At 42.3% G+C, this 18,939-nt stretch overlaps 1 protein-coding gene across 2 annotated transcripts in view; it reads right to left on the reverse strand.

The window, feature by feature from the left end:
• Window positions 1-3,929: 3,929 nt before the first annotated feature.
• The window catches only part of GAD1 (glutamate decarboxylase 1), a 40,170-nt gene continuing 25,160 nt past the window's right edge, over window positions 3,930-18,939 (reverse strand). For both annotated transcript variants that reach the window (XM_082689211.1, XM_082689212.1), the window contains exons 8-17: window positions 17,649-17,764; window positions 17,485-17,564; window positions 17,207-17,261; window positions 15,807-15,923; window positions 14,638-14,702; window positions 10,923-11,001; window positions 9,650-9,799; window positions 7,244-7,351; window positions 6,136-6,225; window positions 3,930-5,362 (exon numbers count right to left, since the gene is read on the reverse strand). In XM_082689211.1, the coding sequence (XP_082545337.1) occupies window positions 5,189-5,362; window positions 6,136-6,225; window positions 7,244-7,351; window positions 9,650-9,799; window positions 10,923-11,001; window positions 14,638-14,702; window positions 15,807-15,923; window positions 17,207-17,261; window positions 17,485-17,564; window positions 17,649-17,764 (1,034 nt within the window). In that variant the 3' untranslated portion in view covers window positions 3,930-5,188. The remainder of the gene's footprint in view (window positions 5,363-6,135; window positions 6,226-7,243; window positions 7,352-9,649; window positions 9,800-10,922; window positions 11,002-14,637; window positions 14,703-15,806; window positions 15,924-17,206; window positions 17,262-17,484; window positions 17,565-17,648; window positions 17,765-18,939) is intronic.

Genomic DNA, 18,939 nt, shown 5'->3' on the forward strand with positions numbered 1-18,939 from the left:
AGCCAATATATATATATGAAAATATCTTTATGACTTTAGGATAGGGAAGAATTTCTTAAGACACACAAAAAAGTAGAAAATATAATGATAAATACTAATATGTTTCACTACATTATATTTAAGAACTTACGTTTTCAAAAAAGCATTAATCAGATAAAAACTCAAGCTCCGAATTAGGAGAAGATATTTGCCAAACCTATAATCAAAAAGAATTAGTAATTGGAAAGTATAAAGAACTCCTAAATATCATAAGAAAAAGACAAACAACTCAATTGAAAATTGGACAAAGGGCATGATTTAGGCATTTCCTAGAAGAGAGAACACAAATGATTCATAAAAATGTGAAAAGATGCCTCATTTTTAATCAGGGTAAGACAAAACCACAAAGAGATAGCATTTCATACTCACTAAACTGGCAAAATTATTAGGCCAAGTGATGGTGAGGTTATAGAACAATGTGTCCCTGGTTAATGTGAAACCTGGTATGACCACTCTCCTTTACTCAGTGAAGTTCAACAACATGGCCCAGCCATTTCACTTCTGGATATAAACATTAGAAAAATATTTCTTACCCGTGCACCTGCCAGCAAGTACAGAATGCTCATAGCAACACTGGTCCTAAAGGTAGGAAACTAGAAAAAATCCGTATACCCACCCCTGATAAAATGGATAAACCAGCTGAAGTATATTTATGCAATGAAACAGCCATAAAAATGAATTCATCCTGGCTGGAATCATCATCAAAGGTAAATCTCAAAAACATGAGGCTACCACATAAGACTGTAACTGCAGGCTGTGGCGATGGGTTCAGAAGGCACGGCAATCTAGTCTATGCTCCATGTGCCAAGCTGTACACACTAGCACAGGGATGCCTGTCCCTGAAGGGAGAGGGAGGGTCTTTTTAATTTTTTTAACTGCACAAAGACCTTCTACAGGTTAGCTCTGGTCCTACAAAATCATAAGGTTGAATAGAAAGACAAACAACAGAAGTACATATATTCTGTATTATATTTCTACATAGTGTGAAACCAGGTAAAAGTAAACAATAATGCTTCATATATATGTGGTAAAACTATATAGAAAAACAAGAGAGTAATTAACACAACATTCAGAATAGTGATTACTTCTTGGGAAAATGGAAGCATCCTGTTAGGAAGTGTTCATGATGGTTTGGACAGCTCTAAGGTACTAGAGAATATTCTATTTCTTTGGCTGAGTAGTGGGTACTCAAGTATCATGTTGTCATTCTTTACCCTTTACATGCCAGTTTTTTAAAAAATACCCTCCTTATATACTCCATGTCATGATTTTAAATAAAAGGGACTCCACCCAAGAGTGCTGCCTGAGGAGAAGGGCTTCCAGTAAAAGTTAGGACAGGGTAGATTGCCGAGGGGCTCAGAGATGAGGGTCTGAGTCCTAAGTGGTCGCGGGAGGAGAGACCCTGACGGCCTCATGTGCGACGAGGTGGAAGGGCATCAGTGGGATGCTTCAAAAGTGTTTCATGAAAAAGCAAATTAAAACTACAGCAAGATACCACTATTAGAATGAAAACATGCTCATATAAAAATTTGTATACAAAGGCTCATAGTATTATTTGGTTATTTACAATAACCAAAAAATGGAAACAACCCCGATGTCCACTAGCTGATGAATGGGCAAAAAAAAACATAGTCTATCTCCAACTGGAATATTATTCAGCAATAAAGGGAACGAGGTTTTGATAAATGCTACAGCATGGATGAACCTTGAAAACATGCTCAGTGAAACAAACCAGTCACAAAAAAACACAGATCGTGTGATTTCTTTTATATGAAGTGTCTAGAAAACGCAGATCTGTAGACAGAAAGTAGATGAGTGGTTTCCAGAGGGTAGAGGGAGCGTTTGTGTGGGAACGAAGAGAGACTGCTAATCGGTATAAGGTTTCATTTTAGGATGATGAAAATGTTCTAAAATTTATTGTGGTAATGGATATACATCTCTGTGAATCTATTCCAGGCCAGGGAATTGTAGGTTAAATGGTGAATTATATGGTCATGTAAATTATGCCGCAATAAAACTATAACAAAAAAAAGAAAGGCTAAAATTTTTTAAGAATTGAAAATACCAACAATCGGTGAGAATACGGAGCAACTGGAAAATGTGTACATTGCTGGTGAGAAAGCAAAATAGTACAACCACCTGGGAAAACAGTATAGCAGCTTCTTGGAAAGTTAAACACACTCTGTGCTGTACGATTTAGCATTGCTATACCAAGGTATTTATTGAGGTTAAACGAAAACCCATGTTTACACACAAGTCTGCATACAAACATTTACGTGACTTAATTTTACTTGTCCCAAAGGGCAAACAACCCAAATTTCCCTCTGTGATGAAATGGAGAAACACATTGGTATATCCATAGGAACAGAACACTATGTGATAAAAGGAACCAGCAACTGATGCAGACAATGGCTGGATGAACTTCAAATGCATTGTGTTAAGTGACACAAACCAGACTCAAAAGGCTGCATGTTACGTGATTCCATTTACACGATAGGAAAGGCACAACTCTAGGGACAGAAAACAAACCAGAAGTAGCCAGGAATTAGGGACTGGGAAAGGTGCTGCATATAAGGGGGCAGGGGGCATTTATTGGTGTGGCGGACTGTTCTAGATCTTGACTGTGGTGGTGGTTACAGGACTGAATGGGTTCATCAAAACTCATAGAATACTGTATACAGTATATTATAAAGAATGAATTATGTTGTATCTTGGACTTTACCTTGATAAAAGAAAAATCCCCACCCCACCCCCACTCCCAAATGGTCCCATGAGAAAAAAAAACTCATGGACCAGAGGCCCTCATGCTAGATGAGAATTTATCAGTTACCTGAAACTGTGCCTTTCTTACTTTAACCCCTCTGCCCCTAGGGGAAATGCGGTGGCTAGGGAGTAGAGATGAGCTGAAGAGTAAAAAAGGAAGCTGAACTTGTCCCACCACCAGTCTCTCTCCCCCTACCACTATAGGATTGCAGCCCAAGACAGTGCCAGAACCAGGGAAGGGAGAAACTCTGGTGTATAAAAATTTGAAGTCTTCCCTTATTACATTGACCTGGACATTTGATTGCTAAAATGAAACTGTTCTTATAACTGAGAGGCCAGAAATCTATAGGATTGACCTGAATTCAAACAAGGGCGTGGATAGAATCATACCACAGAGGAGACTGGAAGGAACAGGGGCAGAAAGAATCAAGTGACTTTACGAGCATCTCCCTGGGGCACCTGGTCTTACCACAAGTCATGCGTGCAGTCAGTATGCTAATTACAAAGGACTCTTATCTAATCCCTCCATGTGCTCAATAAGAGAGCTCCTTGTATCCCAAATGAGTGAAATAGTATTATTATAGCTTAATAGAATCTAGAAAGTAGGACCTATTTCCTAATGATCCAGCACCAAGACATGTTTCCTGAAAAAGTGAACCGGGCCCACCGTATAAGCATGAGCAGCAGCAAGCATAAGTCTGTGATCTTAGAGGTATTCAGATACTACATATACCAAATGCTGTAAGATCCCCATTAGAAGGAATATTTGTCTGCCATGCATGTCACTGTAATCCCAGTGCCCAGAACAGTGCCTGTGACAGAGGAAGAAAACAGGTTTTGAATAGCTGCACGAATGGAACGCCAAGATGCAAATAGGAAAATGAAAAACAGGGATGGCTTCTCTTTCTCTGGGCTTGAATTACAAATTTTATTTAACTGCAGTCAGAATGATTTTACAGATCAGGGGTTTGGGCACCTATGATAGTGCATTGAGTCCCAGCTTAAGAATGGTAGTGACCATCACCTAAAGACAGCTAATGGAAAGGGGATTGGCTGGGTGGTGATATATCACGGTCGCTGGAAAGCTCTGTGTATGATACAGAATCTAAAAGAATATTTTGCTCAAATTCTCCATGGAGAATATTTTTATTTATTTATATTCTTCTTGCATACTCTAAAACGCACAGTGTGAATTTTTCTTTCTTCAGAAACAGTTGTGAGCCTGGTCAGTTCATTGGAGCTCTTAAGAAGGTCTTCGGAAACGTTGCCTTAGGTTTAAGCTAAGCGAGTCACAGAGATTGGTCATGAACTACTACAAAATTATAGGAGATCTAGTTACTATCCAACAGTTACTAGAAAAGCATTGAGAACACCAGACATATAGCCAGACAGAGAGCATAATAGAAGAGCAGATATTATTGAAGTCATGGGATTTCCATATAGATGATTCTATGTACAGTATCAGAATTCTCTTACAGGCAGCAAACTTATGCTTCAATCATTATTTGAAGAGCACTCTAATATAAATACAAGTCTCACTAATTTTAATCTTTTTTCTTTGGCTCACAAATACACGAAAATACCATAAACAGTTTCCTGCATTGATATATAAATAAGATACATTACAAATGGGAAGAAAATACAAGACGTCTCTTTAGCATGGTAAATCTCTGAATATAAATAAGCAATTATCTCATTTACTACAATTTAAACACTTCATTGAAATCATTACATGTGTTCTTCCCCTACCCCCCAAAGGTCAGACAACAGAAATATACACAATCTACACAAATTAGTCCTTAAAAATACAACAACAGCACACCTGTAACAATGACTCGGCTATGATTTTCCCCAACCAGGATACTAATGGAGAGGGTGTGATTCTTGTCATCTACTGGTACTTTGTCTCATTCATCATCACCTCAGGTAGGAGAAACACTGATAACGAGGTCAACTCTCACCAACAGTATGTCCCTTGGTTCCTATGACACAACATCTTGAAAAACATCTTTCCTGGGATTCTTGGGCAAGCTAGTTTGCAGCATGTTTGGCCCATCGGTAACTGCTGAAGGGAAAGTTAATTCTCTGGGAGTGGGAGACATGCTGTGATCTGTCACAAGCCACACTCACGACACATACATATACATATATAGAGAGAGGTATATATAACTGTACATATATACTGTGTTTCTAGTGGGCAACTTTTTAAAAAGAACAGTATTTCCTATGAACTCTAACAAGCTTAAGTAAGTTTTAAACAATATTTTTCGAGATATTATGTTTTTCCCTCAGTGAAATATCCTATGTGGTTTAGCCATTTACAAAGGTGGTTCTAGAGAGCCAGAAGGAAAGGGAATGCCCATAAATTCGTGTTCGTGGAGGGCAGTTACAGATCCTGGCCCAGTCTTTCTATCTCCTCAATGAGGAAGTCAATATCAGACTGCGTTGCAGCTGGGTTCGAGATGACCATCCGGAAAAAGTTGGCCTTGTCCCCCTGAGGCTGATAGCCAACCATGGTCGTGCCAGACTCCATCATCAGTGCTTTGATTTTGGGAGCAACCTTGTGATGGAAAACACAAAACAAAACTCAAGACCAGTATTAACACCGCTCTCTTTTAAACAATGCGACCCACTTCTTAGTTGAAAAAATAGAGCCATTTGCTTTTCACTATCCGCTTCTTTACTGGCATAAAGGCAAACACTTTGTATCTGAGTCTCTTCAGTGGTTACTCTCCAATGACTGAGGCCACCCGATCATAAATTCCCTCAGAAACTACTGTGTGGCTGACTTTTGAAAGTCAGTCCTGGAACAATGATAAAATAAAAAAAAAAAACCAAAAAACTCTTATACACTGCAACACAAATTAAGGCTCCTGAACAATCCAGAGCCCAGGATCCACCTGGCACATAGACTATGGTCAATGAGTATTTGTTAGATGAATGAAATATTATAAAAATTCAATACAAATACCAACAATTACAAATACTATAATGGATGCAGAAATCAACAACTAGAATGAATCAGCATTAGAGTGGACTTGAACTTTGTAAAAGACATTTTAATAGACACAGTTTAATATGGAAGTTCCTAGAAATATGTATATCATTCAACTGCCCTGCATACAGCAACCTACGACAGGGCTGCATCCTGCCCCCCCTACCCCCTACAAAGGGACAATCCAGATTCAAAAAGAATGTAGCAAGATGGCTTCCTAGCACCCCAAGTCTTTATTTTTTATTTCTTCCCCACTAGAAAGACACATTAAAGTGTGGATGTTCTGACCAGTTAGAGAAATTGCATAGAGTTAGATGAGACAAGGAGAGATTCCGTACCCTGTGTAGTTTTTCCCGTCGTTCAGGGCTATCCGGAATGCCCCTGAGGCTTTGTGGAATATACCAGAAACAGACGTTTGTATGCTCAGGCTGCAGAAATTTTCACAAACAAACAAACCAGAAAATTATGAGTACTTGAAAGAAAGTTGTTCCCAAAGCTCTATGTACATTGGCAGAAGGCTCCCAGACCGAAGAAATTTTTTTTTTTTTTTCTAAAAAGGGCTTTAAGAGGCACCTAATTGACTCAGTCAGTTAAGTGTCTGCTTTGGTCATGACCCCAGAGTCCTGGGATCTCCCTTTCCTTCTGTTGCTCCTCCCCCTGCTTGTGCTCTCTTCCTCTCTCTGTCAAATAAATGAATAGAATCATTTAAAAATGGGGGGGGGGCTCTAAGTCCATCTTGAAGACCATGTTACTTCTATACCAGGGGGAGCAATGCCTAGTTTATCCAGTCATATCTGGCCAGAGAATTGCTTCTTCTAACCAATTTTCTAGATGATGTAGGTGGTGTTACACGGTTTATGAGTGGACTTTATTTTACCGAACACGGGCTCCTATTCTTTTGGTCACTACTATACAACTCAGTTCATGACATGGGATGTACCCACAGCAAGCATTCAGTCAATACTAGTATGACAAGTACCTTCTTGTGCGCAATGTACATACGAACTCAGGGCAGAAACAAACAAACAAAAAATCTTTTTTTAAGAGTGGGGGAGGGGAACTGGAGAGGGAGAGAGAGAATGTTAAGCAGGCTCCATGCCCAGTGCATGAGCCCAAAGCAGGGCTCAAACTCACAATCCTGAGGTCATGACCTGAACGGAAATCAAGAATAGGATGCTTAACCAACTCAGGAGCGTGCCAAGTGAAATCCTCTTATCTACAAAGGGCTGGTCAAGAGTTGTACCATTTTAGAAAAGGAAAAGAGCAGAAGTCTTCCCAGTGCTATCGAAAGAGAAGTTCCTAGATACAGAGGGAATTAAATGAAGAGTACATAAAAATAAAAATTCAGAAGCACCTTCTGGCAATGTGGGGAAAATATGGTTTCAGGAACATCCCTCAGTAGGTTTTCTGGAAATGCTATGCATCAAGTCCATGATGACAACTTACCTCGCCATCAAAAACCATCTCAAATTCTTCTCTGTTTTTAATCTTGGCATAGAGGTATTCAGCCAGTTCTAAGCATTTGTTGATCTGATTTTCAAATCCCACTGTGCCCTGGTTTAGAAAAAGAAAAGTCATGTTGGTTAGCAATGGGTTGACTGCTCCTGGGATGAGCATTTGAGGAAACTGTGCTGACCTTGTCTTTTGGAAATCCCCATAAGAGTATTCTTGGAGAGGGTTAGGAAGAACAACCTAATTAAATGAGTACAGTTTCTTCACGGCATCATAAACAATAAAAGGAAGCATGTCTACTCTCTTTTGAAGACACTCTAGTCTCTGGGCACTTGGTCTCTCTAGGGCTCTTAGCTCCCTTCCAGTTACTGACAGCCTGGACCTGAAGCCTGTTGTTCATTTGCCTTAGGATAGCGGTACTCAAAAGTGTAGCTAGCTGTCCACAAGCTGTAACTGGTGCATACAAATACGAGAACAGAAATTGAGATTCAGCAGTAAGAAATTCTAACAGCATTTTGACAGTAATTTTATGTCTACTGACTCTAATTTGAAAAATTGATGTCTAAGCTTTACACAGTTTTTTACTTCATTTTTTCTACCAATTCATAATTTATTGTATTGGTCCATGGTAGGTTAAAAAACAATAACAACTGGTTCTTCACGGCGGAGCTGGTGAAATACTACTTTAGAACCCACCTTCCCTGGCCCTAACTCCTGGCTAAGCATGTCTCTACTCCCTGGCAAGCTACCTTCCTCAGAACACAGTACCATTGCTTTCTGGGGCCAGCGAGGCAGGCAGGTGGGAAAGCCACCGGTCTCAGTACATGCCCTGAGAGTGCAATAGCTCTAGCTCTTGGCAAACTGGTTGAGCACGAGTTTTAAAAGCCAGCAAGGCTGATTAATAACAGCAGCATGGGGGCTGTCGAGTGGGTTGGTGTCAACAAGGCGAACAGATGTGCAAGGTTGGTCTGTGGATCGTCAGTAGGCCTGGGCAGGGCCCAGCACAGGCAAAGCATGAGCCTCCCCAAGTAGTCACTGCTGAGTGTGATACCTTCGCCAGTCCACTTTCTATTATTCTTATTTTTAAAGATTTTATTTATTTGTCAGAGAGAGAGAGAAAAAGAAAGAGAGAGAGGAGTGTGCATGTGCACAAGTAGGGGGAGCAGCGGGGAAGGGGAGAAGGAGAAGCAGACCCCTTGCTGAGCAAGGGGCTGGATCTCAGGACCCTGGGATCATGACTTAAGCAGAAGGCAGATGCTCAACCGACTGAGCCACCCAGGCATCGCTTGGTCAGTCCACTTTCCACTTGAGAAAGAAGTCTGCCCTGGGATCCCACCTCAGCACTAATTCACTATGAGCCAAACTCCTGGCAGATGGTTCAAGAGTTTATTGTTGGGCAAAATGAAGACGTAAATTACTGACGTAGGCCACGTGGGCATTATATTTCTAAAAGATAGGGCTCTTTCTCTTGTTACAATTCATGGCTACTTATATGCTTAAAATACCTATGATTACTTTGTGGTAGAAATCAGACTATTTCTATATTAAGACAAAAATGACTTAATGAAGGAAAAAACTAATAATCTATCAAATCCATCCTACAGAAAAACACTTGACTAGATGTCTTGCTGGAAAACTTTCTCATTTTGGTATTAGTAGATACAATCTTAAGTGTGGAAATTATTAAAATTAATTTATAGTCAGTAAATAAAAACAATGGTTGCACTATAAAGCTATGAAATCAAATTGCCTTAGTTGATTACATACTTTTGAAACAAATAATTGAAAAGGCAATCCTTTCCCTCACCCATATTTAGGGGGAGATTCTACTAGTTGTTGTTTTTTTCCTAAACACAGAAATGCAACCCAAAAGGTTGATGAATGCGGACGCATCATGATTTAGTCTAACAGTATGATTTCTCAGAATAAAGTATGCAGTTTTCCAGAATAGCATATAAAATACAAATGATGGGAAAGCCATTATTTAAAAAGAAATAAAAATTGTCCAATAGAGCCCATGATTCGAGGCCTCATAAAGAACTTCAGGGTTCTGCATAGAATAATGCAGCAATTTCTTCACATCTGCACTAAATAGTTTCAGCATCCCTAAGGACGACGGAGAAAGGCCTCATCTTGGCAAAATTTTTAGTTGTTGTAAGAGAAAGTTACAAGAAAACTTCATGTTAATTCCAACTGAGAAGACTGAATGAAAAGAAGGGAGATTTTGACATAAGGGATAAAGTGATCTCGTTTGCAAACAAAGAACATACAGTTAACTCAATTACCTAGATATTGATTACACACATATTAAATTATCTGTGATATATCTTTGTCTCCCTTCTGCCAGCCAGCCTGTGCACACTGCATTTCTGTCCTATGTCTGAATTCTCTCCTTCGTACCTTTGCTTTCCACATCAGCCAGAACTTAAAAATGTCCACGTGGCGGCCACACTGGATTGCCTTGTCCCCGGTATCATAGGAGACATCATACTGCTTGTCTGGCTGGAAAAGGTAGCCGGCACACATCTGGTTGCATCCTTGGAGTATACCCTATCATGAAAATCAAGAGAAGCTTGCATCTGTATTCGTAGGTCAGAGATGGGAATGGCTTTGAAACGGGGCTGGTAGGGAAGGAGGGACTTGGGATCCCATGCAACCTTTCTTCTAATGTCTTTATAAGGCCTTGCGTTTGTTCTGGTATCTTTCTCGAAAACCACCCTTGGAAAAACTTTTCCCCCTTCTCTCTGTCCCTCTGATTAGAAAATGATTTTTTTAGTCTCTGATGCTTACAAGAAGGAACCCACCGTCCCCTCTAGGGGACACTTAGAAATGTGTGGGGTGTTTCGGCTTGTTTCCAAGACTGGGACGTACTGTGGTGTTCGGTGGACAAGGGTTGGGGATATGAATTCCCTGCAGTGGGTGGAACGGTCTCATGTTGTGAAGAATTTTCCTCCCCCAAGTGACCCCCTCCCCGAAGTCTAGTTTCCAGGATCTCCTGTAATGTTAACAGACGTTACTAGGAACGTAGTAAAGAGCCTGGGCAGGTTCTGGTTCCTACAAGCTGGAGATCAACTTTTGGAATGCCTCAGTGTACCCACATTTTACTGGTGCAACAATGCTTTTGAAAGCAGGGTTCTATTATTAGACACTTCAAGAACTAACTTATTTCCAGACGCTTTTTAGTCAACATTCCTTGTTGTCCTAAGTTGACATTTGCAGATGCTGTTCTGCCTAATTTACTTCAGCTCTTGGGACCTCAGATTCACGCAAAGAACTTGTGGTATGTTCCAGGGAGCACTTCTATTCACTAAGGTGAGAGGGGTTCGCCCACCCGATGGCTCTCACGTTTGCTCATACAAACATGGAGGAAATGGGCAATGAAATGATGCCCTTATAGTTTTCATCGCTGACAGGGCCCTGAGCGCTGAGCAGTAGGAAGGGCAATAGAGGGCAAAGCCAGGAGGAGGCACACGCTGGCCCTCACGGAGGCACAAGGGCAGGGAAGAACGGCCCTGTTGTTTCAACAGGGCTGGCAATCTTGTGTGTTTGTCAAGTACAGTTAAAAAACAAAACAACAAAACAAAACCCAAACCGAACAAAACCACACTTTTCCCTTCTTGCGCCTTGTAAAGGACACCGAGGCTGCCAGCATCTCTTTGGAGGCGGTACAGACCTTTTCCTTGACAAGAATGGCAGAGCACTGCAAGAGCACGCCCATCATCTTGTGAGGGTTCCAGGTGACTGAGTTGGCCCTGAAAGAAGCACATGACACACTCGGAGGAGAAGGTGCAGGAGTCAGCAGGAGGCACCCGTCCTCTTGAGGAAAACGTTGCCACCCATTGCAACTGCAGTGATATGTGCTGCTGCGGCATCCCCCTACCCCACACCCCGGGTAGGCTAACCAAATAGCAAACTAATATTTTGTGGGCAGTCTCAGGGCCTTATGTTGCTGACTGGCTCTTCTAAATAATTGCTGTTAAGAATAGCTCTCATTTATGAAGAGTGTTTATTGTATGTCCTACTATTCCAAGAGCTTTACTGAATCCTGGCTCTGACATTTGCCAGTTTGGGCAAGGAACCTAACTCCCCTGTGCCTCAGTGTTCCCATCGGTGAAAGGGGGACAATAGTGTCTACTTCCCAGAGGTTAACAAAGGATAAATGAGTAGATATATACAAAAGGCTCACAGGTATTCCTGGAATATCTAATTCTCACAACAATGCTCTGATGTAGGGACTCTCACTCCCTCTCTTTTACATGGAGAAACTGAGGCATGAAAGGGTTAAATGCATCACCCAAAGTCAAACAGTTGGGCTGAGTGCCTGAGCCAAGAAGAGAGTCAAGTCCGGCGGAGTCAAGTCCAGGAGCCAGACTACAGAGCCGGTGCTCATAACCCTTCCGCCAGCCTGCCTCCCTCTAGGCAACAGACCCTGGCTTCCCTCTGCCTTCCTGTTCTTATTAATAAAATGGACTGGCGATGCTGACCTACCTGCTTATGAGGTAGTGAGAAGAGGGACCCCTAAAAGCAGGGCTCATTTGAATGACTCTAGATTTTGACTCCTTAGCAACATTATTTATGAGCCAAATGAACACAATGTTGCCAGTGTAGGCTGCCATGATGGCTGAACAAGCATGGTTTCCTAGCAACCATATCAGTCGTTCAGACGGGTTAAGCAGCACACTGGCTGAGCCATCACAGAGACCACTGAGTCGAGTGCCCGAGGACTGAAATGGGGTAATCTTCAGTGGTTTACAGACTCCTTCCCAACAGCCTGGGCTCTGGGCTCTGGGCTCAGCCCAGCACTGGGCTCTGCACTTTCATACCCGAGAAGGAGGCTTTCCCCAGACCCAGCAACTGGCTCTGAATTATACTGCCTCTGTTCTCCCTAGAGCTAAATCCTTGCTGTGAATGTTGAACCTCTTCATCTTGCTGAGGTCCATTAGATGGAGAATAATTTAGTGTCTAGGTGGTGATAGGGTGAGTACTGTGTTTCAAGGAGAAGTAAGTCCTGAAGTACTTTTCCCCTTTGGACATAGTACAATAACCTTTGTGAAAGAGACTCGTGAGGAACTCTTTAAAAAGGTGACTAAATGTTTGGTCATCAGTGTCAGGCCATCTTTAAAAGGTAGTGGATTAAATCCATTTTCTCATAGCTATCATTCACTGAGTCATTAAGAAACTTTATTTAGATCTCATAAAATGTCTTAAATGGTTTTTTGAATGCCTTAGAGATCTGAAGTGAAGGGTTCTTTGCTGTTCTAAAGGTAAAGTAACAAGACATGATATGGATTCAGTTTCTTTTAGAAGCTTTAAAATGTTAGAAAAATCTGTGCAAAATGTTTCAGGTTTTCCTGGATTCAAAGGCGGAAGATGGAAATTGCCTGATAAATCTAAAGTACAGTTGGATTGGTTCATCTACATTTAGCATATTATTCTCTAAGTCATAGGGTCATGTAATTATGCTTCCAAGAGTCAGTCCCACTCAAGTCAGTCCCATTCACCTTGACACTGGCCTTCCAGAACTGAACCAGAAGGGAAGAGGCACAGTAGAGATAGCTGAAACTCACGCCAGAGTCCTCATTGTGAGAGAAGCTGCTGTGTGGTTTTCCCCTCTCCCCATTCACCTCTCTGCCTCAGTGTGCTCTCACCTCTTTCTACTTTGCTCCAACCACACTGGCTTCTTGGATGGAAGCCAAGAACAGACCTACCCCAGGGCCTTCCTACTTGCCCTTCCACCATCTGGAATACTCTTTTAAGTATCCTCGCTTCCTCTCTCCCTTTATCCCTATATCCACTGAAATGTCACATTCTCAGGAAGGCCTCTGACCGGGCGCCTGTGTGGCTCTGTCGGGTGAGCAACTGCATTCGTCTCAGGTGGTGATCCCGGAGTCCCAGGATCGAGTCCCACGCAGGGGCTCCCTGCTCAACGGGGAGACTGTTTCTCCCTCTGACCATCCCTGTGTCATGCTCTCTCTCTGTCTCTCTCAAATAAATATATAGAATCTTAAGGGAAAAAAAAAAAAAAGGCCTCTGACTACCCCATCTCCAATGGCATGCCTTTGTCTTCACAGTTACCCAACCCTGCTTCATTTTTCTTTACTACGAGACTGACTAAATATCTCCTTATTTATGAACATCTAGCTCACTGGACAATAAGCTTCAGGAAGGTAAACTCCCCAGTTGATAATACCTTCTAGATCCAGACTTATTTTTCCTATGTGTACCAGATACCCATTTTTTAAGAAAAGTGCCACAGATGGCTGGACTGAAGGTGGGTGACCGAGTATTCACATCATGCCTGCCTGGTTCATGACAGGTGCTCAGTAAATATTTGCTGAATGAATACATAAATTGAGGTGAGTTTGGATCAAATTGCTGGAGTCAGGTTAAGATCATGTTTTGCTCATGACTACGCTGTCTCAGATTAGAAGCTTCTGTTCCTGACACAAAACATGCCAGGTTAGCAAGTGAACACAAGAAATGGTTCTAATTCTAGCTGGCAGGGTAAGGGGCCTGGTTCTCCTAGGCCGAGGGGGGATGTCCTGGCAACAATGAGTGAATTGGGAAAAGGCCAGATGAGCTTTGATGCCTCAGTGCTCCTCTGGGTAATCATCTTTGCCTCTTCAGCCACTGTAGGTGACAGGAGAAGGGACCGCCATCTGCAATGGGTGCAAGATCCAAACATGCCAAAGGCTTTGACCACCAACCAAGTAAACTCAGTGACTGAGAAGAATAGGGAACAAGGTGGTAGGGGCAGGGGGTCAGTTTGGGAGCCTGTGCAGAAATGGCTCAGTTCCTGGGGAAGAAAAAATAAAAAGTAGGACCCCTTTCCCCTGCCGCTGAACTTCAACGGTGAGCCAGAAAACAAGTTAGTTAGAACAACCAATCAACTGAGTTAGATCAACAAAATTAGAACTACTCCATTCTCAGCAGTCAATTTAATGACAGAGAAGAGCGTGCTGAATCCAAGCCCCTTTCTGTGCTCTTGGCAAATACCCTCCAGTTACGGAATGAGTAAGTTAAGGGAATAAAGTACCCTCCTTTAACCTTGAGATCTCTGCACAGCTTACATTCTCTTCTTGACCAGCCGACCACGCAGCAGTCACGTCTGTCATTGCGTTCACCACGTTGTGTTGTCACCGTTCACTTGTCTTTCTTTCTCAATGGTGAACTCACTGAGGACTCATCTGACTGGGAATCATTTTTGATTTCCCAGGGCCTAGCATTTGGTAATTCCTCAGTAACTACCGACCGAACAGGTGGATGTAGTCCGGTGGATGTAAGACCCTGGGACTCAGGGAGGGACCATCCGCGGATGGGGTGGCACAGCCTGGGTGGCCGCGGATGAAAGGCCTGGACGGAGGGCGGCCCTGAGCTCGGGCCCTTACCTTTCTATGCCGCTGAGTTTGTGGCGGTGCTTCCTGGACATGAGCAGCCCGCCGCCCCAGGCAGCCTGTGAGGACAGAGACAGGAGGGGGAGGGGGGCAGTGACATTGAAGAATCGCAAACCAATCACTCCACACGGCTAAGCAACTATGAGAGAGAATGTAAATGGTGACAAGCATGAGTTTGTTTGACAAAAGGAACCTACATTGATTGTACAGCCAGTGGCCATTGTAATTATCATTTGTCTCTTCTTCAAAACTCCTTCCAGGTTAACCTCACAGGGGCTGTGTGAATGATTTAGGTAAATTGGGTCTGAGCCTCTGGTGCCGAGACCCAAAGGCCAGAGTCCTGTGTTAAGGGAGCCACCATGGCTCTGGAGCCTACCATCTGATTCTCCCTGGGATAGAGTTCTAAGGGCTCCTGGAAAAAACTTGGAAAACAACAGCTCTGTCGGGTTTGGAGGTCCCCCAACAGCGAGACATTTTGGTGGGTACCTTGATGCCTGTTTACAGAACAGCTTGGGACACCACATGACACAACAGCTTTTGTTGGTCATGGGCTCAACAGTCAGGCACATTACCCACCTGTCCGGTTGTGAGAACTTATATCCATAAGAGAATGGAGAGAGAAAAAGGAGAAAATACACCCAATCTCCCATGTGGAAAATGTACCATTTATGTTCCTGGGAAATTTGGGGACTAAATCTCTCCGTTGATAACCCCTTCTTTATAGGGTCTATTTTTCCTACATGTACCAGATGCACAGGTTTTTTGAAAATTGTCATAGATGGCTGGATGGAAAGCAGGTAGCTGAGTGTCTAGATTCATGTCTACTCTCCACACATTGGAGCATATACATTTTTCCCTCTGAAACCAGCTATACTCCCTTCTGTAAACATTTGTCTAGACAAAAGCTTCCTGGAAGGGTGAGGGGGACTGAACTCTCACGAGGACCACAGAAGACAGTGGCAGGCAAGGGATGAGTCCTAGAAGATGTCCAGGCCTGTAGTGTGCGCTGTCATGAATGGCGGGCTGGAGGCCACAGGAGGGCGAGCTGACCGGGATGGGGACAGAGGGCCGGCTGGGGCGTGGGGAGGAGCTGGCAGCAAATGGTAAAGCAGAGTGTTTCCACCCCCCAACACGCTGGCCGCTCTGTGAGTTACAGCACTTACGTCGACATGGAGCCATAGGTTGTATTTCTCACATATATCTGCAATCTCCTGTATGGGGTCAAAAGCACCATACACTGTCGTGCCGGCAGTTGCGTTGACATAAAGAGGAATAAACCCCTACAAGGGAAGAGAGACGGGGAGATGAGACTTTCCATCCTCCCCCGTCCACATGCAGTAGAACTGCAGGAGTCTTCCTCTGTACCAGAGATCAGCAAGGTGGCTGTGCTGTCAGGTATGATATCTGGGAGAATTCTTTGTTGGTCCATCGGCTCATTCATTCAACAAATAAGTTTTTGAGTGACATTTACGTGCCAGGCCCTATTTCAGAGCTGTGGAGGAATACAGCAGTGAGAGCAACAGATGGAGACTTCTGTTCTCATGGAGTTAACATCCTAGTGGGGAGTGACAGACAACAAACAAAATTCGAGGAGCAAAATAGACAGTATGTTCTATGGCGGTAAGTTCTATAGCAAGCAGGAAAGAGGAATCCTAAGTGTATGGAGTGATGGGCAGGGAGCTCTGAACATTGTCCGGGTACGATACATTTTAGAAGCTGTGTTACTCTAAGTGTATTGATGTAACAGTGATCCTGAAGCATCGTTTGCTTATTTAAAACACAATGGAAGCTGGAATGTTCACGAATAGTGGACACAGTAAAATGTTCATGTGAAGAAGAAACACATGAGTAAGTAGAGTAATAGGGCGAAGACAGGTGTGGGGGAATCTAGGAGTCCTAGGTTTTTTTTCAAGCTCATTTCCTCCCAAGCCCCTTGTCGGTCCTAGTGACATTTCCATCCATCTCCTCTACTGACCAGCAAACAGTTAAGCTAGAGAATGAGGTTTGAGGATGTAACCAAAACAACGAGTTGGTAAATGCCGGATAGCTACCTGGGACTGCCTTGTGGATACATCTCATCTGTGAGGTTTTTTTGTTTTGTTTAATAGAATTTATTGAGGCTGGATTCACCAAGTACCATGGGCCATCTGCCAAGGCATAGAAGCACTCTGCTAAATAGAAGCCCAAGCTAAAATGGTATTTGTTAAAATGAGATTATACCTAACAAGCAGCAAATAAAAAGCTCAATTAGGCTGCATTTTCTTGATGCTTGGGTAGTGGATTTATTGAAGTACATCAAACTAATCACTTGGCAAAGTAAAGACAGGACAAGTGGTTTAATTAAGACTGAATTTCTCATTTTTTTAAAAAATGACAATGTTTAGACACAGCTTTAAAGTGAAATCATTTCAAATTGGAAATAAGCAAATAACTGAGATTATAATTTTAAGAAACACAATTAAAATTCCCTCTCATATTATCAGAGACTTTTATTATCTAGGACAGAAAGATGTTTTTAAAAATTTGTATCCACCAGAGTTTAGGTGCACCACAGAGTACATACCTTTTGCTTGGCATCAAGAATTTTTGCCTCTAGATCAGCTGGAATTATCTTCCCCCTGTAATTATTAAAAGGGAAGAGAAATTAAAATGAAGAATCAATGAGATTGCACATGAAAAAAACTTTAGCAGCAGCAAAAAGTAATTTAATCGGATATTTTCAACAGACCATTAGCAGCTTGGCATACTGTACTGAGTCAGTGCTTAAGCACAATAAAACAGATTTAACAGATGAACACATTCAATACGTCAAGAACCTAATGCTTACTCTCTCCTCCCTACCTTTCATTGCATTTTATCAAAATCACGTTGTCAGTTCCAAAGCCAAGTGCAGCTCCAGCCTTCTTGATGGAATAGTGACTCTGCAACAAACAGAGGGTTGGGGTTAGAGATGAGACAGTCCCTTGTAAAACACCATAAGCCACAATCAAGATCATCCAACTCACATGTTCTGAGGTGAAGAGGACCAGTCTGGGAACGGCTGCCATGCCCTTTGTCTTAACTTCCGGGAAGAACTTGTAGCGAGCAGCCATGATGCTGTACATGTTGGAGATAGCGCCCCCTAGAAGCAAGCAGATACATTGGGAGGTATGAAGCTCCATTATTATTGTTTCTAATAATAAAGACTGAGCTAGTATCTTAAGAGGCAACAGAGGCAGAAAGGGGAGGGACAATATCCTGTTAGGTTTTCCTGGCTTCCCTATTGCCAGGACTTCCCTTTGGTCCCTTTGCCTTGGGAATACGAGTAGTCACTCTCATTACCAGAGCCATCTAGGCAATTTGGCTGGAGGTGATTCATGTACTCCAATGCCCATTCCACCTGAAGCCTAGACAGAAATATAAGAGGTGGCAACAGCAGTGGCTGCAAAGAGACAGGTGAGTTACAACTTATCTGCTTTCACTTTCTGCTCCATCTATTTCCTGAACAAAGATGAATCTATTCTCTGAATTAGAAAGACAGAAAAAGCAAGAGTAATGGGGCCTACAGAAGGAAACAGTGACATTGCCTGGATACTCTCCTCAAAGAATAGCTCAACTGAGTTATTGAGTCATTTGGGAGAGCTCTAAGTTTATTAAAATAAAACTAAACTTGTGTTTACTTAAATAAAGATTATTTAAACAAGGAGATTACTTAGACACAAAGGTTACTTAAACAAGGAGAATGGAGGTAACTCTCTAGGTATGTCTGGCCAATACAAACTAATCACTTTTGTATCAATTCCTTGACAGTTAAACACGCAAATTTATGGCCAACTTGAATTGCCCGGACAATTGTCATTCTTATTCTTCTCTTCCCCTTGTATATAATCATGCTGTCCCTGACACCATCCCACAGTGCTGCTTAACCTCCAAGAATATTTGTCCTTGTTTTAAAGATTCTTACTGTATCTACATTAAACTAAAAACTCAAAGTAGATATACTATTTTGGCTGAAATCAATTAGTCAACTGATAATGGTGATTCACTGATTCCCCAGAATAAGCAAACTGCTGTTGACAGACAAGAGTCGTTTAGCATGATTTGAACACATCCTCTGTCAGTTTTTATAGGTGAGGCACAGGCTATGTTAGGTAACATACATAGAATGCAGCATTCTTGCTAGACTTCACCCTGACAAAGAGAAGGCAGGAGAATTGAAAAAAAATATTTTTTAAGGTCATTGGTCTTCCACGAACTCACTTTACGTTTAGTGTTCTCGAGGATCCCAAGGGTCTATACTACAAATCTTGAGGAGAG

This window comes from Mustela nivalis, assembly GCF_964662115.1.
Source record: "Mustela nivalis genome assembly, chromosome: 11".
In the NCBI taxonomy this organism is placed as follows: Eukaryota; Metazoa; Chordata; class Mammalia; order Carnivora; family Mustelidae; genus Mustela; species Mustela nivalis.